The sequence below is a fragment of the Lissotriton helveticus genome, chromosome 7 (assembly GCF_964261635.1).
Source record: "Lissotriton helveticus chromosome 7, aLisHel1.1, whole genome shotgun sequence".
Lineage (NCBI taxonomy): Eukaryota > Metazoa > Chordata > Amphibia > Caudata > Salamandridae > Lissotriton > Lissotriton helveticus.
In genome coordinates this window covers 38,580,344-38,604,435 of record NC_136068.1, presented here as the reverse complement: position 1 = coordinate 38,604,435, position 24,092 = coordinate 38,580,344, and the positions used below count along the sequence as shown (strand labels likewise).

At 45.4% G+C, this 24,092-nt stretch overlaps 1 protein-coding gene across 1 annotated transcript; it reads right to left on the bottom strand.

Moving 5' to 3' along the window:
* Window positions 1–877: 877 nt before the first annotated feature.
* LOC144767978 (zinc finger protein 574-like) lies at window positions 878–23,616 on the bottom strand. The gene is made up of 2 exons (XM_078651342.1): window positions 23,506–23,616; window positions 878–3,996 (listed from the first exon to the last, which is right to left on the bottom strand). The coding sequence occupies exon 2, from the start codon at window positions 3,929–3,931 to the stop codon at window positions 1,151–1,153; it is 2,781 nt and encodes a 926-aa protein (XP_078507468.1). The 5' UTR covers window positions 3,932–3,996; window positions 23,506–23,616; the 3' UTR covers window positions 878–1,150.
* Window positions 23,617–24,092: the final 476 nt, after the last annotated feature.

The following is a 24,092-nucleotide window of genomic DNA, read 5'->3' as shown; positions in this document are numbered from 1 at the left end:
AACTGTGCCAGTAAACTCCTTGCACAGCTACATCACCTGGGTCAAACGGCTTCCCAAATCCACTGCAAAACGTACCGCAGAGTGGTGACCAGCTAAGGTGAAGCCCCCCTAATGTCAATCTGGAGTGGAGCTGCAGACTTCTGAGTGATGCATATCCGTTGCTTGTAAACTTAGCCCAAACCACTGATCTAACTAATGAAAGCCCCTGGTGCCTCTTCAGGCCCGTACAGGGGTTGAAACATATCGACCAGTTGTAATAAGGGTGGAAGTAACTCCCTTTCCCTTTTCAACCATACCAGACATGGATGCAAAATAGAGGTTTTAGTTCTTTGTCATGTATTTTTAATAGTCCATTTTTTCCTATACCAATAGGTGGTACTTGACCAGCCCTTTAAAAAACATATTTAGAACATGCCCACCACACCACTTCACAATAGTAGGCTCACTACCTCATAAAACACGAATATGTTTCACAGAGTTTTAGCCCGCGTTGTTCTCACCAGGTCAAATCAACTTTCTAAACTAAATCTCCATCAGCAACAGTTTTGAGGCAACAAGCAAAGCGCAGTGCTGCTTTGCTTCTTACCGCTAGGAACCTTTCCATCGCTACCACTGACGCAGGTTTACAAGAGCCTTCACACATGCGCAGAATGGCAGCTTGGCGCGTCCACCTCCATTTTAACTATATAGAAATGTGCAAGGAAAGGATACCAAAGCATGAGCAGTAAGTTCCATGGATGACTGGCAAATGACACCATTTTTTCCATGTTCAGCAGTGGCACCCTAACCACGTAAGAGGGGTAAATGTATTTACGGTCAACAAAATCAAAACAAATGTTAATTCTTTTATCTCTGCAAACCAAAACATGAGAACACATTTTAATTCTTAGACAACTTTTTTCTTTAAAAAAGGTCTTTCTTATTTTAATATATATTTTTAATTTTGAACACAAAGTTTCCATTGTAAATAACAAAACTTGAAGTCTCAGTTAATGAGATCCAAAAAAACAGTTCATGAAAAAAAAAAAAAAAGAAACTCTAAGTTCATAATGCACCCAGGAGAAGTGATGCCAAGTAAGACCAGTTTGGGATGGGAGGAGGGGTCGCTGGAAACAAACAAGACAAAAAAAGAAAGCGGGTCTTAACACCCTCATAGGACACTCATTTGGACGTTTTCCACCTGAATGCTCTCAAAGTGAATGTCCTGCCCCAGGGATACGGGGTAGATCTCAATGCTCTCAATAGGGATGGACTCCACTGTTTCGAGGATAGTGACGGTGTTGGAGTAGTCTGTGGCATGGGTGGGCGGTGCCGGTGTCTGGCTGCGGTGGATTTTCTTGTGCTTCCATAGGTTTGAGAAGGAGCGGTAGGCTTTGCCACACTCTGCACAGGTGTACGGCCGCTCCCCAGTGTGGATGCGTCTGTGCTCAGAGAGACGCATGGCGATTGTGAACGCCTTGTCGCACACCTCACACTTGAAGGGTTTCTCTCCCGTGTGCAGGCGCATGTGGTCCTTGAGGTGTGTGGACTGTCGGAATGCCTTACCACAATCTTGGCAGGGGTATGGCCGCTCACCTGTGTGGATGCGTCGGTGGACATGTAGGGAAGTCTCTGTACTAAACATCTTAAGGCAGTCGGGACACTCGAAGGACTTGACAGCTGGGATCCGGCGCTCTGCTGTCTGTGTGGCATGCAGCACATCACACTTTGGCATTCTCTGGCCTACTTTCCTTTCTTTAAGGGGCTGCCCACTGCTATGAAGCTGCTCATGAGTTTTTAATCGAGCAGCTGAGTTCACCTTCTTGCCACATGTCATGCATTCAAATTTCCCAGCAGTCAGGTTGCACTTGTGCTCCTGCAACCGTAGGGGGCTGGCAAAAGTGGCCCCACAGTCTGTGCAGCTATGCGGCTCCAAGCCCATATGGCTCAGTTCATGCACTTCTAGTAGGCGCTTTAAAAGAAAGGACTTTTCACAGTCTTTGCACTTGTACGGGTACTCACCCGTATGATGGTAGCGATGCATGAGAAGCCGGTAAGGACGGTGGAAGTTAATACCACACTCCTGGCACTTGTAAGGATATTGCTGGCCGTGCACAAAAAGATGCTGTTGGAGCGTAGAGGACTGTGTGAAGGCCTTGCTGCAGAATTCACACTTGAAAGGCTTCTCCCCGGTGTGGGTGAGGCGATGCCGCAGCAGGTTGGCCTGTGAATTGAAAGATTTGCCACAGTCCAAGCACTGGAAGGGTCGCTCACCGGTATGGATAAGCATATGGTTGCGAACATGGGACTGCTTCTTGAACATCTTGCAACAGACATGGCACTTGTGTTGCCGCTCAAGCGTATGTACAAAACGCTGGTGGCGCACTAACTGCACCTGCTTGCAGAAGTCTTTCTCACACTCCATGCAACGGAAAATCTGCTCGCCGCCCTCAGAGGAAATCACTTTGTAGTCAGGAGTAGACAAGCAGGGTTCCTCTACTTTCACGTCTTCTTGGCAGACGTTTGTTGTACAGTTAGATGGATCTGCCCCAACTTCTGCCAGTTCTTTGTCCTTTTGTCCATGGCTGCGGCGGTGATAAAGAAATTTGGTCATGTTGATGAAACTTTTGCCACATTCACACATGTAAAGCGGATTTGTGGTGTGAGTCTTGCGATGTGCAAGCAAGATGGCCTCAGATCCGAAACCAAGGCCACATTCAACACACAGGTAGTGGGACTCTGTGCTGTGGGCTTCCATGTGCTCTTCCAGGGAGGCTAAAGTCTGCAGAACCTTACTGCACAGAGGGCAGTTGAAGGGACCTTGCCGGTGAGACTGGAGATGCACCTGCAGCTCCTGTGAGGAGGAGAGCTGGGCAAGGCACCCGCTGCATTGGTACTGTGGGACAGGTTCTCGCTTCAGCCTCTTTGTATTTCTCTCCTGGATGTCAGACTTGGGGACTTCATTTTCAGGGACAGACATGAGGAAGTTGTTTTTCAGTTCATAGCTGTGGTCATTTGTCATAGTATCAAGGCCTTGATCTGCTGCCTGGACTGGGGTCACCTCCTCCCCACTCAGAAGATCTTCCGTGAGCTGATGCTCCCCAGGGCTCTCGAGTCCATTCTGGTTCGGGAAAGTATTGCTAGTGGGTTCGGGGGCAGCTGAAGTGACAAAATGAGTCCCTTGATGCTCCAGGAACTCGTTGGGCGTTTGAAAGAGCTGTGTGCACTCGGAGCACTTGTATAGAAGGAGCTCGATGGTGCCGGGAGATGAGCCTCCACCATCATGGCCATGATTCTTCTTGTAAGAGTGCTCCAGCTGTACGAGCGCCTGGCTGAGGGCAGCACTGCTGCAGAAGTACTGCTGGCTGGAGACGTCAGTCAGCACTTCGTGCTCCACGGTCACTGGAGGCACTTCAGCGACTGCCACTGGAGGGTCGCCAACGACTTCCACAACCTGTTCTGTTGCATTGTGCAGAGCTCTTTTTTTAAGGGAGGGTTCTAGCAGGACGCGAGGGGGCAGAGTTTGCTTCTGGTGGTTTTGCTGATGGGCTATCCACATATCCTGGGCATCAAACAGGACTTTGCACTCGGTGCATTCATAGCGGATCTGACTTTGGCTCAGCACCGGTGACCCCGCAGTGTGTTCGTTCACCTCAGGAGCTAGCAGCTTCATGTGCATCTCTTGGTGTTCAAGCAGCTCCTCCGGGGAGAGCAGCAGCTGCCCACACTCCAAACACTGGTACTGGTTCTCTTGTACACCGGCACTATGGAAGAGTGCCCCACCATCTTCCGTAGCTTCATCAACTTCCACCACCTCATACTGGTGCATCAGAGTATGGCTCTGCTGGTGGAGCAGCGCCTCTTTCAGGCTGGGATGCACCGCACCACACTCCGAGCACACATAGTGATGCTCAATGTACAGTACCGTCTCGTCAGATTCCTCTTCCGTCATTGCAATTCTTCTAGGACGAGAAGATTGGAATCCTTGCTTTAATAATCAACGTCCATGTGTTTCACCTGGTGGAAAATCAAAGAAAGCAGGTTACCAATGGGAATGATACACCCAAGACCCATTCAAGTCATCACGTTTTACACCAGTTTGTGTAGCCTAAGGAACACACCTAACCCCAACCACGAGGAATGCGAGCGAAGGCAGCAATACAAATCACCCAGTTTTGGATAGGGCAGAACCCAGACTACCTCATGGGGGTCAGATGGGGCCACTCAAATCAAGATCAGGCAGAGCTCCCCACTCAATCCATAAGTACAGACAGCAAACACCCCATGCAGCATATTTCAGAAGACCATATAGGAACTCCCGGACTCTTCCACTGAACATGTAGAGGATTTTCCCATGAACCTTCAAGGCAACCTAAGAGGGCTGCCATAATAATTCAGTGGAACAGACAGGGTATTCCTGACAAATCCACGTCCAAAGAGATACTCTGCCCCACCCACAATACTAGACAGTGCCTTCCTAACCTCTACATTAACTGAACAGAGCCCTTCCTAATTTGGACAGGATTAAATAATGGCAACCCCCCCCCCCATTCCCCACTAATCCAAAGACCACGCATGGCAGTCCCTGATATTCCCACAAGGTCTGTCACAGAACACTGCAATGAGCTCAGACAGTCTCTCCCACTTCCACAAGACTATACATAGATGCCTCACCATTCCCTCCATGGAAGGGCACAGAGTCCCCAACACAATCCAAGACCAAAGGCCCAGTGTCAGACAACCCTCTCATGGCAGATTGCCAAATATCTTACCAAGACTTTAAAACATATTCTTTTCTCCATCAACAATACAGCACAGGACCCCCCAACACACAGATATAAATAAAAATAGCTCTGCCTGGGCCATGTCCGCCACCCATAGATTCAGCAAGGAAAATAAACGCAAATAAACTTTCCTGGTTCACCTTGTTACCAGATATCGAGCAACATGGAACTAGTTCTGCAGAAGATGGGACGACGGACCTAAATACAGTTTGCCACCAATCCAATAGCAAATAAGTCCAGACGTGCCCAAGCAGAACATTTGCTTAAAAAGAAAGTTTATCATCTACCTTTAAAATATTGCATAGCAAAAATCTAAAAAATAAATAAATAAATAAAAATTCTAACTCTACCAGGAAGTTTAAAGGATAAATTCCATGACCGATTATGTATAAATTGGAAAGCATGGACTTGACTGGTGCCTAAAGAGCAAGCACTCACCCGCTTCACAGTAACAGTCATGGCAGTGAAGAAAGGTTTTAGAAGGCAAGACTAGCTAAAAAGTAAAGGTTTGTTTCCTTGAAAGTATCTCAGTTGCCAAACTCACTGGAGCTGGAAGGCAGAAAGTGCTGCTTTCACAAACCCGTTGTGGACCAGTTTCTTCCACACTCATCTCAAACTCTCAGAGCAAACCTAGTACCAAAGGGATCTTAACCCACTGGAGCTGGGCGGCCAACACTCGTTCCACGAATAAAGCTTTAAGAAGTTTGAGTGGATCAAAATTCAGCAAAGCTTATACTAATGCTAGAAGCGTGCATTGTGTTGGCAAGCAGTAGCCATTAGCACTTGTGGTATCCCCACCCCCCCACCTTCGGACTCCTTATGGAGTGAGAAAAAATGGAATACCCGAAAGAGCAGGACTTCTGAGAACGAGAAGACAAAGGGTAAAATGCTACCAGCAGGGGCTGTGGACCAGTCTGTGCCTAAGAGTTACCCTGGAGACAGAGGTAAGGGGAGCAAGGGGGTAAACGTCAAGGATCTTCTTTCTTTGGCGCTGGACATCTAGAAGAAACCGGAAATCTATACTGGACTGGGAAATGTTTATTTAAAACTGCACAACATAAAATTGTTCAAATGAGAAAATTACTAAGCTGGGGAACATTTAAAAGAGGTTTAAAAGGTATTGGATCCATTTTCTTTCATATTGAGTCAACTTATTAAACAGAGTAGAAAGGTGGCATTCACTGCAACTTGTGCACGTCATAGCAGCATACCAGTGAAGTCACAGATGGGACACCTACCCCATCTCTGGCTAGCTGGAAGAGCAGATTGCGCCCCGGATTACTGCAGGTTTAAGCAATCGTTACAACTGTGTACGATTTCAGTGACAGAAGAAGTGGATTACAACTGACAGGGAGATCAAGTATCCTCGGTGAAGAAAGTTGAAAGAGCTTCAGTGTAGTGGCATACGAGAGGTTCAACACTAGACTGGTCACCCACTGCCCTGCCTTTTCCAAAGGCCCAGGTGAATCTTCGTCTCATGTCCCTGGGCTCTGTCCAGTTTTGCTGCTTCTGCAAATGAATGCATGAGGTTGGCTGATGTGCTTTGAAGAGTTTTGCTAGCCTAGACAGCAGGAGGACTAGTTAGAAGAGTGTGCTAATCTCTTCGAGGGGCACTGCGCGTAGATAATTCAAAGATCAGAGTAGCAAGAATAAACAGTTGCAAGCGTGGAACTGGGTTACTGAGGAAACCTCTGGCTTTGGTGTTTTGCATTAGTACGTTATCACTCTGACCCTTTATAGGTACAGATGGTGCATTGAAGTCCCTCAGGATCAACTAATACCCAACAGTTTGTGGATAGTTTTTGAGCTGCACCTGCTCCAATTCTTCAACCTATACCCTAGACACCAAGCAGTAACAGACCCCCACTGAAGGCAGTAACTAGCAGACTCTCAGCACACCTCTATAACCGGCGGACTAACCCCTCGGATCTAAACACTGAGGGTTCTACCTTGGAAGAGGAGGCAGATGGAATCTGCAAGAGCTGAAGACGCATCACAATGTATTAATGATTCAATAACTACCTCTCGTAGGCTGCATGCCTAAAAAAAATTAAGGTGTCCTTCTGTAACAAAACTGGTACTCGTTTAAAGCGCTCTGATACCCAATGTCTCAGGTCAAATTTGCGCTATATGAAACTCTTTTAAAAAATGTTAGTCATTTGCAGCACACCTGCTGTTTTTTGGGCACGGTTCATGCGATAAAAATATTACATAGTCATTCAGGTTAGTAGCAGGGAGGTACCAATGTTAGTTTATCCGTACCTAGGGATTCATTTCCGAATGAGAAAAGCACAGCAATACCTGAGCGGTTCGTGAACCCCACAGCAGCAAAGCCCTCTCAACTGCCCTTTCCTCACACCAAAAGGCTGGTAACATTCCCTCCAATGTGTAAAGTGCTCTATCAAACTTAACGTTTGCAAGACATTCTTTTCAAGTGTGACCTTAAAGTCTACGTTGCTTGCTCTGTACATCAAATCCTCCAAAATCAGGCAGGGATCGAGCCAGCTACAATGGGTACAGACCCATATCAGTTCTCTGTGATAAAAGTGCTTTTTGGAATTTTTGTTAACAGGTTAAATACTTGCCTGCACAGCATCACATAGTCAAAAGGGTTTTATTGCCAAAAATCCATTTTGCAAACTCTTTAAAAATAACCTATCTTTTTGGTCCCCCAGTTGGTGGCCAAAGGACATGGGTATGTTACCCACTCCAGTAGAAAAGGTCAGAAACGTGTGTCTTTTTTGACATCCAGCATCTTTTTGATAGATTACTCATATATCCTCCTACATTTTCTACTTGTTAGAAATCATCAGAAAAATGTTACCTTACCTTACATTCTCAAAAACCTACAAAAACAGTCGTCACAGCATGAATACTTTCTAAACTGGGTTATATATTATTATGAAACACTGTGTCAGGGGTTGCTTTTACTCATTTCAGGTTGGCTTGAGTTGGTATTTCACTAATTCAAAGCTGTAATATTGTGCCTGAAGTGATAAATGGCTTTTGTAATTTTACAGCTCAGCAAGGACAGCACTGTACTAGTCCTATGCTTAAAGACTTTGCTGTATAAATTGCAAAAGACTTTGTCATTTTCTACCTCTGCGTGGATAGCACTGTGCTAATCCTATGCTTAAAAACTTTGATAGAAAAACAGACATTTGGGGTGAGCAGATTTAGAGTGTCGCTGGTGTTGAGAGCGCTCTAACAGGGGCTGCTTTCCAACTAAACTTGAGAACTACCCAGAGTTCTCTCCTTTTTTGCATTATTATGAAACAAAAGCTACTACATAAACTCCAAACACTGCAAAACGCAGCAGCCCATCTCATATTTGGACCACCTAAATTCCACGCAGCTACCACTACACTGGAAAAACTACATTGGCTAACCATACAAAAAATAGCATTCAATGCTTTGAGCATCGCCTTCAAGGCTCTGGACAACATTGGACCGGAATTGCTAGGTCGAAAATATTCCTGGTACACTCTGACCAGATCTGTAGGATCTATGACTGGAGAACGTGGCAGGACCCAAATTAAGGAAATCCAGTTGGGGAGGCAGAGTCTTTGTGGTCTGCACTGAAAACGGTGGCACTCTCTCGCCCTCAACTTTAAAGAATCACCAACCTATTTCACTTTATGAAAGCCCTAAAACATTTTCTTCACCCAACAAATGTCCCTATTGAATCTCTCAGCTTGCCTTTCTTTCAAGGCAGTGCCAAGACACCCATGGGTATTTGAGTGCAATATAAAACCAAGTAACATAACATTCCCAGATCTAGCAGTAGCCCGGTCAAGCCCACAAGTGTTGTTTATGGTGGATACCACCCTTTGGATTTTTTTTTGTGGGCGGCACGTAAATGATTTGGTTTGGCAGAATTGAACCTCAGCTATAGGAGCGCTACAGAAAGCTCTCAATGCCAATATTCATATAAATGGGGGACTGTCAGCAGGATTCCCTACAGCGAAAGATACAAGACAGGGATGCCCTCCGTTAGCAAGTGTTTGTGATGAGGATACATAAACCCTAGAACAGAAACGAACCACGAGACCCGAACTCCAAATGTACTGCTGGGACATCATGATAAAGTTATGGGGTTCTTCGAAGTTAATGGTCACAGTAAACAAGAGTTACTCGAAATAGCATTGTTTTTAGTCTAAGGAAGCCATGGTATTTAACAAAAAAATGTTTAAGAGTGTGCTTGAACCTTTCATATGCAGAAGCCCAGCTTTGAATAATGTCCGATCAATCGCTGGTATTCGCTTTCACACCAAGAGCCAGCCAATTATGGACTATCCAAGCATTCTTGAGTGCCCATGCAAGGTTCACAGTATTCATAAGACCTGATGGCTATCTGGTTTTGAGTGCTTCGACAGATGACAAGCTATACTTGGGATATCCTCAAAACATTACAGGGTGCCAGGTGTTGAAGATCAACTATGTTCAGCTATTGCTATTATATCAGGATGCGTAGAAGGGAAGCAGACCAGATTTGGAGAGGAACAGTGAATTGCTGAGCCTGAAAGTAAAGGAAGAAGCTCTGCTGTCCATGAGGCATGATACCGCTAAGGATGATAGGAAGCTTGCAGACACGAGAGATATAGGATTGCAGGCAAGTGTCTACTAAATACAAATAGAAGATGGCCACACAGGCGTCACAGGAGGACCCCCTTTACTTTTAATCATGGAGGTTACAGAGAGGCTGGACACATTCAAGAGAGGCTGCATTTCCCCTGCCCTAAGTGTGGTTTGCGAGACATCAGTTTTCAGCTGAGCCCCTTTTGGAAGACAACAAGTACTACCATTTTCGAAACTCTGAATAAAAATAAAGAGGTAAGCCACTGAGTCACTTATGGGCCGATGGGTCATTGCTCAAGAATGTTAAGAAAAAGAACGAGGGTAATATTCTATTGCGACACGGCTGGCTAGGCACATCTGCAGACAATGGGATAAGTAACACCCCGATAATTGCCGCAAGGGTGCATACAGTAAAATATACTTCTGCTTGACACGGACTCCAGTATAACGGCTTGTTTAGAACTATGAATATTATACATCAAATAGATACGTCACAGATATAGTCAAATAGATAGGTCACACGTCACAATGGGCCATATGTTCAATGGCCCTATGATTAGACATTACCTACCGCAGACCTTCCGACGGCATCACTAAGTCCCTTACCTACAAAATGGAGGCTTAAAAGAAATCAATTGGTGTATGGTTAAGAGTCTTTTAGGGCCTAATTAGAACACAAACATTTCTATTAAAAGCACTTTCCACTAATACACAAAAAATATCCAATTACACATATGCAACATCGCACACATGGCATACAATATAGATGGGTATCAGTGTGATCGTAACAGCACTAACCACTCAGAAACAACACACAACATATCGCACATACGGAGAATAACCCCCACTTAAATCCAGCACACCCAGGCAGGCTAGATTGTTGGCTACCCAGCACCTCATTTACCAACCAATCAATAGAACTTCCTAAATGGAATTCCTTACAAGTACACCTAACATAGCGCAGTCGATGTGCACTACCACATGCTTCAGCTAATACACTCACTTAAAACCATAGCAGGCGACTGGCATACAAATCAAACAGTCAGAAAATAGATACTTCGGCAAAATCTTTACTCACACCCAATCAGCTCTAACACGCTGATGCATTAATTATTAAAGCACACCCACTGTATCCAACAATCAATCTCAAATCCCCTATACACCTCAACTACAGAAAATACAGCACTTAAACACAACCAGACGGTGGTCTATTTCAAACTCCTTGAAATCAGACCAAGATGGTCTTGAAGGAATAGGGATTCAGTTGAGGGTACAAGGTTAAGTTTAAAAGCAAGCCGATGAGGTGGAATAGCCAACATGAGACCGATCTAGAGAAAATATTGGTTAAGTATTTGCAGGTCAAAACTTCTGAACCCTCAGAGTAGATGGCATGGGAACATTTTGATGCAGTTGTGCTTTAAACGGGTAAATTAAAGCATTAAAGATGATAGTTCTCCAAACGTCTTTCTTTTTCCAAGCTTCCCCTCTTTATAACAAGTCTGGGTTTCTTAAATTGGTGCAAATAGATTACTAGATCAGTATGGTCGTCCGAATCTATGTGTCTGGCATGGAAGTAGTCACATAGATGCTCACCAAAGGATGAATTGTCTCACCAGGATGCTATAGGACACCTTTCCTGCAACTGAAAAGTGGGATGAAGTGAACATAATCACAGGTTCTTACCAAGCTACAGGTTTCAATATAGGTCTGCCGACACCCTGTTCAACCAGACAGTAATGTGTAGTGGGTTTCAGTATGGAGAGCTCTCCGTAGATATTTCAAATGATCTTTTCATCAAGATTTGGTCTGCTTTGGGATTTTAGGATACACAGACTGGAAAACAGAACTTCAGTAATGTCCCACTAGTAAAGGAGAATTTCAATAGGCTACTAGACTTCTTTTGAAAACAGGAAGTTAAGACTGGCAGTCCTGAATGAGGTGGGGGGGGGTGTTCCGTTGAACTTTTGTGGCAGAAATAGGCACAATTTAAAAAGTTAGAACATGTTTTGTCAGTTTTAGAATGGACTGAAATGAAAAGGGGTTCTTTCTATAGGGCTTAATCATGGGTACAGGGTGGAAGATTCTAATCTTCTCCAGATTATGTTGCTTGAAGAAAATAATGATGAGATACTAAATCGCACTAAGAGGGAAAAAGAGACACACCTCACTTTAGAATATGAATATTGGCTGAAGTAATTCTCAATTATGCATGAGATTGCTAGACCTGCCACTTGAGTTCAAAACGAACGAATCACCATGCAGGTCTTAGCCAGAGGCTTTCAACATGTAGTGAGCTAAATGTGCTTTGAGACGATGTGGTAGCTGCCCAGACCACGCTTCTAGACGGAAGCGTTGAGGGCAGTGGTCTTCTGCTTGCTTTTGGCCTTAAGCTGATAGAGAGATAACTCTTACGCTTAGATTCCATTTGTATTCCAGCAATTAATGTCACCAAATAAGTCAGACATAAAATAAGGTTAAAATATCATCAAATGCGACAAATATTTTACCACCATAAGAAGGAAATAATAACAAACTTGCACAAATAGCCAGTAACAGAAGTCCCAGTTGAGCCTCGCTGACAAGCAGAATCTCAGTTCTGTTAGCACTGAGTTTACAAAACATGACTCACTGAATTTCCGGCTGCAACGAGTAAATCCCAGAAAAGGGGGGAAGCATTTAAGGAGTATTTTGATCAAATGTACCAGACACAAGTGTGTAGAGGAGACAGAAGCTGCCATTTGTAGTGTAAGGCCATACCTTACCTACTTTCAGAGCAAATCTTCCCTGCCTCTTCCTCTGGTGAGCTCTTATTTTGTGTCTGCCCTGACCAGAAGCTCTCAACTTCACTTTACCTTCTTGCTGACACAGGAAATCAATGATAATCTTGTCTAGTCTAATATCAGGTACTGCTTAAAACTGGTCCCAGACTTGGGCTTGCAGAATACAAATACTATATGTAAACCAGGTTTCGATACAGGATAGAAGCCACCAGTTTGTGTGTCTGGCTCTCGCAGCAACCAGTATTTCGTGTCCCACACCACTGGAGATCAAATAAGACCGTGGAGCTCTGGGTTTGGATCCACTGACAACCACTTACACATGCAAGATTCAGGGACAGTAACCTGGGGACAGTTCTGAATCCCGATAAAAGCGAGGTTTTGTAATAATCACTTTGAATGAAGCTGCCCACTGGAGAAGAGTGCTGGAGGTATTGCTGTACAACAGAAGTGCTACCTAGAGGAGGAGTGCTTTGATAAGCTTGGCAGGATGAACAGAACTTCGGCCGCTGCGGTCCAGGCAAGAATTCTCCACTCCAGGTTATGTAGTGAGGTACTGCCCGCCCGGACCTCCAACAGTGTGCCCGGCAAAGCGACTAGCTCACCAAGGAAGCACTCAGCGGGTGTGTGCAATATTTTGTTTTGTTCTCTCTTACTTAAAAGCCCTGCTTGCAAAATAACTTAAAGATGATTACGATAGGCCTTATCGAGCTATCACTTTGACCCCCAGAACACCTCTTGGGGAGAAGGGGGGTGGTGCGGTTTTGACCAGCTGAACTTAGGGTTAAGTGCTAAAGCAGCATCTTTGGTGCTGGTCTTTTTATTTTATTTCATTACTATGGTTACGCCACAGAACAACAGTGGTACGGGCTCATTGTAACAATTGGAACCTAGAAAGCCCTTACTGCCCTGGGACTCTGGGCTGCTGTAGAATACAGTGGGTAGGCCACAGGTGCATGGATCACGAGTGGTTTATTTTTAAAGCTCAAGCAGGTGCTATTCAGTTCCTTCTACAAGGGGTCATGTTGGATTTTCTTTGGCGATTTCAAAGTGGGCACTAGGTACCAACTGTTTCTTTCAAGAGTGAGTAATTTAGTGTACAATTAAACAAAGGTTTCGCCTTTGCCTGTAAAACGTGAGTTTATCCAGGTTAAATAAAAAAGACAGATTGTATAATAATGCATATTACAAGCTATTAAACGTATATTGCTTATCCAAAGTACAAACGTGGCCTTACTGAATACATTCTGGGAATAAACAGTTCAACACAGACATGCTGATCAGTATGGCGGATGAAAGATAAGGGGGGGCAGGAGGGTAGGTAGTGGGGGGAGGTTCGAGGAGGCTCTGTCAGATGAGGGTCCTATGAGGGTTTGGTGGGGGTGGAAATATAAGTCTCCATGAGGTGTTGCTGCCAAACTAGTGTTGACTGTTGAATATCTATAGTCTTGACTATGTTCAGTTGCACTACGGCCATAGAACTCCAAGGTCCCCTGTACATGCCAGTGGTACATAGAATGACATATTTCTATCCTTGGAGGTTCTGTGCTTTAGGATTCCCAAATCTGGTTAAAAGCACTCCATCTGAGAATATAGTGAATGACTCGCCAAAAATAAATAGGCGATATTGCTCCCAAGCTTAAACAACAGATGTACATTCTTTTTCTAGGTGGGAATATTCCTGTTCTATTTCAGTGTACTAGCATGACACCACTCTTCATCAGGAGTCTTCCTGGTTTATACGGTGCTAGAATGGTGCCCAATTCAAATGGACTCACATCTTTGGTTAATTCAGTGCACAAATTAGAATCCAAGTCAGCTATGTTTTTGGCTGATATCACTTTCTCTAGCATTTTATTAAATGATTGTTCACAATCTTGAGTCCAACTAAAGCTTTGTCCTTTCTTAGTTTTGTTAGTGGCGCACTGGTTGTATATTTAGACAACAAACAGCCTCCCAAGATTGGCCTGGGTGGCTTCTCGGTAAATTACATTTTCAGGTGCCTACACAAATGCAATCTGGTTTCTCCCTTTGATTGGCATCACAACAGGGGAAACCAGAAGAGTCAGTCTAGCAGCAACTGGTTCTACAATATCTTTCTGTAGAGGACTTTGACTTCCCCTCTACACATGGGCGTTCAGATGTCTCTGTATCCTACTTATTATGTTTCCAGCTACTGGACATTTAGCTTCAGTTATGTGTAAAACGATGTGGGTGCCACGCAACTTGCCAAGACCAGCAAATAATTCTGAAAACTCTTTATATATTAGATGTTAATTTGCAATATTGTATGTTGAAACTACAAGCCCCATCACGTCAACAGTCATGCTGGTCATCAAACCCAGTGCAAGCACATTTTTTTTTTAAAAGATATGCATATCCCCCTCCATTAGTTAACAGGAAACATATGTTAACAAATTATTTTAAATGTACATATTCTACTGGTTTTCTTGCTCTCCACAGTAACACATTCACAATTGACGGTGTAAGTGCTAATTTGTTCATCATTCTGTTCTACTCAGAAACCCACATTATATTTCACGTTGCACTACTGCCCAATTCAAATGTGGCAACATGGTGACCCACTTTAAAATTCCACTGAAGCAGTTTTGATCTAAGTAATTTATTCATGACACCTCGTTTCCATCAGAATAATCCTTTTCCAGCATCAGCTATGATTTTCTTTCTACAATCCCGTTTCATTATTTCTTTGTGGGCAAAGCATTTATTTCAAATTTGTTATTCTTTCATGTTTTTAATGTATTCAGCTTAGCATGTTGGTAAGAATGTCCTTACATTGTCTCTTATTAAACTGATTAGTTGATCTCTTGCCTGCTTATGTGTGTATTTTTTACACGTCCTCAAATAATGTTCAAATCACCTGCGTCATTTATTCCTCCGTCGTGGATGAAAGTTTTGTTAGTCTGACACATCAAAAGGCAGTGGCCTTCTAAATATTTCACTCGAAACAGTTCCCTCGGTGTTATCTGACAATTTAATGAGGAACTGACACTGCGTTATTTGGTACATTGGCTGAGATAGATAGATAAGATAGATATATATAAACAATTGTTTTTAATATTTATGACATGTCAAAATAGAGTTAAAAAACACCAATTGTGTCTTTGATTGACTAGTTGGTTTGCTATGCTTTGCTTTACCATCCACAATATTATGGCCAATTCATTTTTGTTGTACTCTATTAATTGAGATCACGCACACACGCGGATGTTATGTTTTGCATTGCGTTCTGCATTCATAGAATGGAGGAGACAAGCAGTTCATCTTGAGCGTTCCTGCTTGCTGGACGTGTTGCTGTGAAACCTGAACACACAACATACAAACTTTCCTGGTGTGGATCATTATGGATTTGGGATTTCACAACAGCGACGAGTGAAGGAGGTACCCCGTTATTGATTGCAGCACAGGAACAGATAACCCCAAGAACCCATATTTGTATTATTGTGGTACTTCAGTGGATTGTATTTACTTTATTGGATTTACTAGCTGATTATGCTCTTACCTTACATCACTACAGAACACCAAGGATGCAGACTACATAGTTTCTGCCACAGACACTCCTAAGGCTGCTTCTAGACTAGTTCCCAAATCTTCAGAACCAGGTGGCAAAGGTCCATTTAAGGTTTTTTTCTACCTAGACTGCTGCTATTTTCACCATCTTGTTCCCGTCAGTTAAATAAAGATTCCGCTTTTCATTCCAGAAGGGAAACCTTATTCAACTAATGGTTGCCTGTATGGAAACAACATATCTATAAAATTATACACCATATAACCTAATTAGAGCACCCACTGATAAATTGCATAAGCTAGCTTCCTTCTTCTGGATAAGACTTGCTGGCACAACAAGGGGGCCCTCAAACTTAATGTGCTGCTTAAGCCATTGGGCACTACACAGGGTAACTTTCACAGACTAGCTTTTCAGGTATTGACCACACATAGCTTGATGCTGCAGTTACAAATAACTAGAACGATAGATTGGTTCTGGCTAATAGCGGCGTTGTTAGTCCCTGTTGTGGCTCTTTATTGAGAAATATATATATCTATATATCTCGAAAACTCCACTGCCAGCCGGCCTTTGAAGTATCACAAAAGATGGAGCACGGACCACCATGCAGTGTACAGAATCACCTTTATTGGGGTTAAACTCTGTCGGCCATTACGCGTTTTGGCACCGAAGTGCCTTGATCACATTACACGTTAGTCAGTCACCTGACTGCTTTTATACCAACACTTTTTTCAGTTTTTTTCACCATGCTGTGTGAAAGTGACAGTGCTTTTACAATTTGTTACTGCATGAGGGATACATACAATGTTCCAGTTTCTAGATGGACAGTTCTCTGCCCCTCTGTAAACAATCAATGAATTGCTCTGCAATCACGGTATAAATACAAGGTTTTATCAGCGTCCTGCTGTACCTCAGAACAGTTCATGTGCAACATTACGCAATTTTTAGGCAACGTGCAATACAGTACTACCTAGATATAGGTCTACACAAATATATAAATAGATCTTAAATATTTTTTTCATAAAATCTATTTAAAATATACTGGAATAAACCCAAGTGTACATTGAATGTAAACTCTGTGCAGGTCTGGGTATTCATACCCTTAGTTCAACGTTAATATCAACATCACCTTTTGCACCTTGTTTTGGACTTAATTTCTATAATTTAAATGGGAACCCTGCTACGCTCTAGGTATCCCTAAAAGTCCATCTAACTTGTTTATTCGTTCATCCCACATATATTATTTATCTGTGCATGTTATTTCCTTATTTACTTATCACATTGTTGTAGATGGTTTGTGATATTAGTCATATATACCCTCTATTTTAACAGTAACCATTGCTGATCAACAGAAGCCTCTGTCTTTATGTCTTTAGTGCGCTTATAAGTGAGATAAAAAATAGGTGTGTGTGCAAAAAACCTTAAAAAAAATCTACATAAAAAAACATATTTCCACACACGAAGGTAACCACATGATGGAGCTGAATATTAAATCGCCCCTTGTTTACAAATACGTAAGTAATCTGATCCTTGATTACAATTCACTATTGATAATTTATTATCATATTTAAGACTTATCCAAATTCCTTCTCTTTTTTAGATTATTTTTTGCATTGATATTTGCTATGCTTGCTTTCCTTTGGCTAGAAGTGTAATTCATTTTAAACACTTATGTACACCTTGTATCTTGGAAAGAATTGCCGGACTTATTTCTTTCTGATTGCACAATCACTGACTCGTTTTGTGCATGATTTAAATACTAAATGTTTCTTGTTGTCACAAATGGGTGTGGTGAGGTAGTTCTCTCCCCCCCCCTTTCTCTCTCTTTCGTTGTTTTAAGAAAGCACACTTTTTGAGATATATGATTCTCTTTATTTATTTCTGGCCCACTCTTAAGAACAAGAAGTTGAATAACTATACATATGTTACTTTTGTACTTTATAGATGGTTTGGCTGCTCAGTTAAACTATATGCCCTGAAGATGACTGTGTATAAATTACAAAGGTTGAAACGTCGTTGACACAATTGCGGCCGCAACTAATGGAGGACACATTGTTTTGTTTGTTGTAGTTTCAGTGTTGCCCTGAAACTCCTTATGTAACCTCTTTTTGTAGGCCACTCGTATGGTTTTTGTATGTTCACTGAATGTTATATGTACCAGCTTACATCTCTGAGCTTCAAGATATTATATATATTTGTATTGAATACATTTTGTATGTTTTTCTAGATTTCTCATTTATGGGCCATTTCTTTATTCTTTTACTTTTATGTGTGCACTGATGTATACATTTTTTCTGTTCTAATTAATTGTTTGTTGACATTTGTCTGTGTAAATTGCAATTTTGAGAACATTATGAACCATTGTTTGGATTAAATGGCACATAGCTGGTGCAACCAGTGCGATAGGAACAACAAAAATGGCCAAACTGACATCTAAAAATAAACTCACATTTATTAATAACAAACCCTTAAAATGTATCATACTTGTACATGATGGAATATAAACTTCCTAACAAAGTTGATCTATTGGCTCGAAAATGTGTGCGGTCTCAAAGAACAAACTGCAGGGACAAAGTCTGTATACTACTAGCTGGAAAATAAGTGATCACTTGAAGAATCCTTTGACAGTTTTAATGCAAGTTTCAAAAAGCCTGTCCACATGCATCTGGTCATTACAAAAATACGTGTGAATATTTGTCTTTCGTGTTTTTTGGACAAAACATTGCAATGTGACAAAAACAGTAGAACTAAGGTAAAAAAGCAGTTTCTCATTAGTTTTTTCAGACGGTCTGCACACATTGTGGTAAAAACATACACACTATTGTTAAAATCAGTCCAAAAGATGGGTTAGTTCAAAGTTTCGTGTTCACCCCATCACGTAGGGATATTCTTGTAAATAGGAGTGCAAAATACGGCATACAATTGCTCGATTGAAAAGAACAAACTGACAAACCAAGCAGAAGAATAAATAGTACTCTTTGTGCAAGATCTGGATAAGGTTAAAGTTACTATGATGTAAATTTAAGCAGCAAATCCAAAAGATGTTATGATAGCATGGTAAACAAGTCAAACTAGTCGCAATTAGTAGACAGATCGTATCCATCTGAAGTGTAGCAAGACAACCAATTCAGACTCTTCACCAAAACAATGTATGTAAATAACTGTTACAATGTAGCCATCCTCTAAATACCAGCCCTCCGAATAAATAAACTTGAAAGGCGTACTGTGCAAACCAATGCCTGAAGAGGTCTCACCTAAAGGCTGCAGTCTCTCCATGCAAGATCTTTATGGAGTTTTAGAAATAATTGTTGACATGAGATCGCCCAAACACCAAAAGCGGTCTTTACAGACCTAACACAACCCAGCCATGCAGCATCAGACAGGCCATGATCACCAACACTTGGACTAAACTGCACAGGGCACAGAACCCTTGCAGGAGAGAATAAAGGGTGGCGCAGGCACGATGGGACAGGAGTAAATGACCATCAGTGAAAGAGAGGGCATCCTGCCCATCTGAGACACAATGGGCAACAGCCTGCCCATAGATCCACTCCGGCACAAATGGGCATTGCCAATGTAATTAAGGGCATGGCTTACAAACAGATAAGCTAGAAATATATGTTTTGCATAGTGTGCCACTCAACTGGTTTTTGGACTTCGGTCATTGTACCCAGATATATTATACAAGTAACATTACGCCTACAACACGCCAGACTATTGGCTGTCAATGGTTGATAGTTGCACAAGATAAATAAGCAACAAATATGGCTTTGTTGTATAGAATATTGAAACTGCTTCAGTTCTGAAATGATGAGACTGTGAAAGACCTACAACGATTTTCTTTGAAGGTACATCAAAGGCATTTATGTTATGTTAATTGGATTTAATATAGCGCATGACTCGCCCATGGGTATCTCGACGCTGGGCCCGTTTAGCAAGTGTCCGTAGGGAGAGGAGATTGGGATGGGAGTTAGAATAGGTGGGCTTTCAGCAATTTCACTAAATTTGCAAAAGTGCGGACATGCCTTGGAAGCTTGTTCCCGTAAAAGGGGGCAGAGTAAGAGAAAGCTCTACACTCAAATCTTGTTAAGCGAGTGGGGGGGGGGGGCACACAGCAGGGACGTATCACACATGAACGTAATCTTCTGCAGGGAGCGTATGTTTGGATTTTTTACTGCAGATATCAGAGTCCTTGCCCCGTATAGCGTTCTAGGTAAGAGCAGAGCTTAAAAATAAACCTTTATTTCTCAGCCAGTGCAGTTCCTTTTACATTGGAGCAGAAGAGGTGTCTGGGTGGGAGAGGCTGAAAATGAGCCTGGCTTCTGCGTTTTGAACTACCTGTAATTTGGCTAGAAGAGTATAATTAGCTGCTGCCAAAAGAGCACTGAAACAGTCTAATCGTCTCATTACTAGGGCTTGGACTAACATTCTTCTGGCGGATGTAGGGTAATATAGAAAGATTCTGTGCATAAGACATGCTCTGATAGCATAATCAGGCAGCGGTCTGAGTATCATTTTATCGTGAGATCCTGATACATTTTTATCCCGAGATTGAGAGAATGTTTAGGGATAGGAGTGGGCTCCAATTGGGAAGGCCACCATTCATCTGTCCAGAGAGGAGGCCCTGCCGAGCAGCATGATCTCAGTCTCGTCTGCATTTATTTGGAGGTGGCTACCATACCCAAAGCAAAACGCATTTTGGTAGCAGCTAGATCGGACTCAAATGTAAACATTTGCCGAGTATCATCCCCATAACAGATTATCTCAGAGCCAAAAGGCACTACGATCTTAGCAAGAGGGGACACGTAGATATTAAACAGAGTGGAGCTCAAACATGAGCCCTGTGAGACACCCCTGTTTAATCACATTTTGTGAGAGGTATATAGGCCAACAATGACAGTCAGATATCTATCTTGCAGAAAATGGCAGAGCCACTTCAGGGAAAAGGCTTTTATCCCAATCTCTCGCTACCAATCTCACATGAGAGATCGTGCTGAATACCGCGGAGAGGCCTAAAAGCAAGAGCATGGCCGAGTTGCCTGTGTCAAGTGTAAGTCGTAAAGAGTCAGTCACTGCCAAAAGCGTAGTTCCTCTGCTATAACCTGGTCGAAAGACGAATTGAGAAGATTTGGTTCCAGGTAGGCTGTTTGGGGTTTATTAAACCTTCAAGCAGTTTGCCCAAAAGAGGGAGCAGCGATGTAGGACGGTAATTTACCAGCACCATTTGATCCAGGGTGAGTTTTTTCAGAATAGGTAGTACACAGGTAGCCTTCCATTCAAGAGGGGTGGTGCCAGTTTCTACTGAAGAATTAAATATCTTTAAAATAGGTGGTACTGCTCCAGAGATTTTTTTCACCCCAAGGGTGAGGGCAAAAATGGAGAGTCCGATAGGGTCCTGTCTCAGCACCGGCAGGACCCGGCCCACTTCAAGCTCCACCCACAACCATCAGTCTATATTATGGACAGGGCACCTTATAGGCAGGGTGGTTCGGGGGCATGGACCACTCCTAGCCCATGGAGAAGGGTCGGGGGGTAATTGCAGGGTCACAGCCTATGGAGACGGATGGGGTGTGGGCAATGTCACAGGCTATGGAGGGACCGGGGCAGGGGCAGAGAGAGACTGGGGCAGACAGAGACAGGGTCCCAGGCTATGGAGGGACAGGGGCAGAGAGACTGGGGCAGACAGAGACAGGGTCCCAGGCTATGGAGGGACAGGGGCAGAGAGAGACTGGGGCAGACAGAGACAGGGTCCCAGGCTATGGAGGGACTGGGGCAGACAGAGACAGGGTCCCAGGCTATGGAGGGACTGGGGCAGGGGCAGACAGAGACAGGGTCCCAGGCTATGGAGGGACAGGGGCAGAGAGAGACTGGGGCAGACAGAGACAGGGTCCCAGGCTATGGAGGGACTGGGGCAGACAGAGACAGGGTCCCAGGCTATGGAGGGACTGGGGCAGGGGCAGACAGAGACAGGGTCCCAGGCTATGGAGGGACAGGGGCAGAGAGAGACTGGGGCAGACAGAGACAGGGTCCCAGGCTATGGAGGGACTGGGGCAGACAGAGACAGGGTCCCAGGCTATGGAGGGGCAGGGGCAGAGAGAGACAGGGTCACAGGCTATGGAGGGACCGGGGCAGGGGCAGACTGGGGCAGACAGAGACAGGGTCCCAGGCTATGGAGGGACAGGGGCAGAGAGAGACTGGGGCAGACAGAGACAGGGTCCCAGGCTATGGAGGGACTGGGGCAGACAGAGACAGGGTCCCAGGCTATGGAGGGACTGGGGCAGGGGCAGACAGAGACAGGGTCCCAGGCTATGGAGGGACAGGGGCAGAGAGAGACTGGGGCAGACAGAGACAGGGTCCCAGGCTATGGAGGGACTGGGGCAGACAGAGACAGGGTCCCAGGCTATGGAGGGACTGGGGCAGGGGCAGAGAGAGACAGGGTCACAGGCTATGGAGGGACCGGGGCAGACAGAGACAGGGTCCCAGGCTATGGAGGGGCAGGGGCAGAGAGAGACAGGGTCACAGGCTATGGAGGGACCGGGGCAGGGGCAGACTGGGGCAGACAGAGACAGGGTCCCAGGCTATGGAGGGACCGGGGCAGGGGCAGACTGGGGCAGACAGAGACAGGGTCCCAGGCTATGGAGGGACCGGGGCAGGGGCAGACTGGGGCAGACAGAGACAGGGTCCCAGGCTATGGAGGGACTGGGGCAGACAGAGACAGGGTCCCAGGCTATGGAGGGACTGGGGCAGGGGCAGACAGAGACAGGGTCCCAGGCTATGGAGGGACAGGGGCAGAGAGAGACTGGGGCAGACAGAGACAGGGTCCCAGGCTATGGAGGGACTGGGGCAGACAGAGACAGGGTCCCAGGCTATGGAGGGACTGGGGCAGGGGCAGACAGAGACAGGGTCCCAGGCTATGGAGGGACAGGGGCAGAGAGAGACTGGGGCAGACAGAGACAGGGTCCCAGGCTATGGAGGGACTGGGGCAGACAGAGACAGGGTCCCAGGCTATGGAGGGACTGGGGCAGGGGCAGACAGAGACAGGGTCCCAGGCTATGGAGGGACAGGGGCAGAGAGAGACTGGGGCAGACAGAGACAGGGTCCCAGGCTATGGAGGGACTGGGGCAGACAGAGACAGGGTCCCAGGCTATGGAGGGGCAGGGGCAGAGAGAGACAGGGTCACAGGCTATGGAGGGACTGGGGCAGACAGAGACAGGGTCCCAGGCTATGGAGGGGCAGGGGCAGAGAGAGACAGGGTCACAGGCTATGGAGGGACCGGGGCAGGGGCAGACTGGGGCAGACAGAGACAGGGTCCCAGGCTATGGAGGGACAGGGGCAGAGAGAGACTGGGGCAGACAGAGACAGGGTCCCAGGCTATGGAGGGACTGGGGCAGACAGAGACAGGGTCCCAGGCTATGGAGGGACTGGGGCAGGGGCAGACAGAGACAGGGTCCCAGGCTATGGAGGGACAGGGGCAGAGAGAGACTGGGGCAGACAGAGACAGGGTCCCAGGCTATGGAGGGACCGGGGCAGGGGCAGACTGGGGCAGACAGAGACAGGGTCCCAGGCTATGGAGGGACCGGGGCAGGGGCAGACTGGGGCAGACAGAGACAGGGTCCCAGGCTATGGAGGGATGGGGGGGAGGGGGGGCAGGCCCCCAGTGATCGAACCCCAGGGCAGCATTTCTTTGAGGAAGGAAAGGGCCACATGGAACCCGTCGATGAGACGAAGGGCCTCGAGCCAGCCCGGGGCGAGTGACCAGAGACTGCCCGCTTGAGAGAGGAAACGGGCACCCCCGCCCCTCAGAACAGCAACCGGCAAACCCGCCGCCCCGGCCCGGCTCGGCTCAGCTCAGCATACTTACATGGACCGTCCTGAGCGCCGCCTCATGTCCGTCGTTGATCTTTTAACGGATGTCATTTGCCCACATGTTAGCACTTCCGGGTCGCATAACAGCCAATCCCACGGCTGAAAGTTTTCCGGGTTTCGTCTTGTAGGAAAGCTAAAGGTGACCTGGGATTGGACCATCGGGAACACCTCAGCCAATCATAGCGCGCGCTACAGAACTAAGAAGAGCTGATTGGCCGTGTAGTCAGCGCGTGCTCCGATCCGAGCTGTCGCCTGGCAGCCGGAGAGACCCGCCCACTCTGGCGCGGCCTAGTCGTGGCGGAAGCGCGCTCGAGCGGCGGTTTCAGTCAGACCGGGGCCGGGCGGAGCGAGGGAGGCGGAGGTGGCGGTTGGAGGACGGACGGTGGGCAGGCCCGGCGGCTAGGGGTCTGCTCAGGGCTGTGAAGGCCGGGCAAGTCCCCTTCAGTCGGGCACAATGTCCAAAAAAAAAACGAAGTGTGGGGGCTAATCTAGTTAATCAGTATGCAAGTGACATCACGGCACATGACGTCACAGGAATTGTCGTCATAGAAAGTGACATCACAAGCCACGGCTTTACAGGAA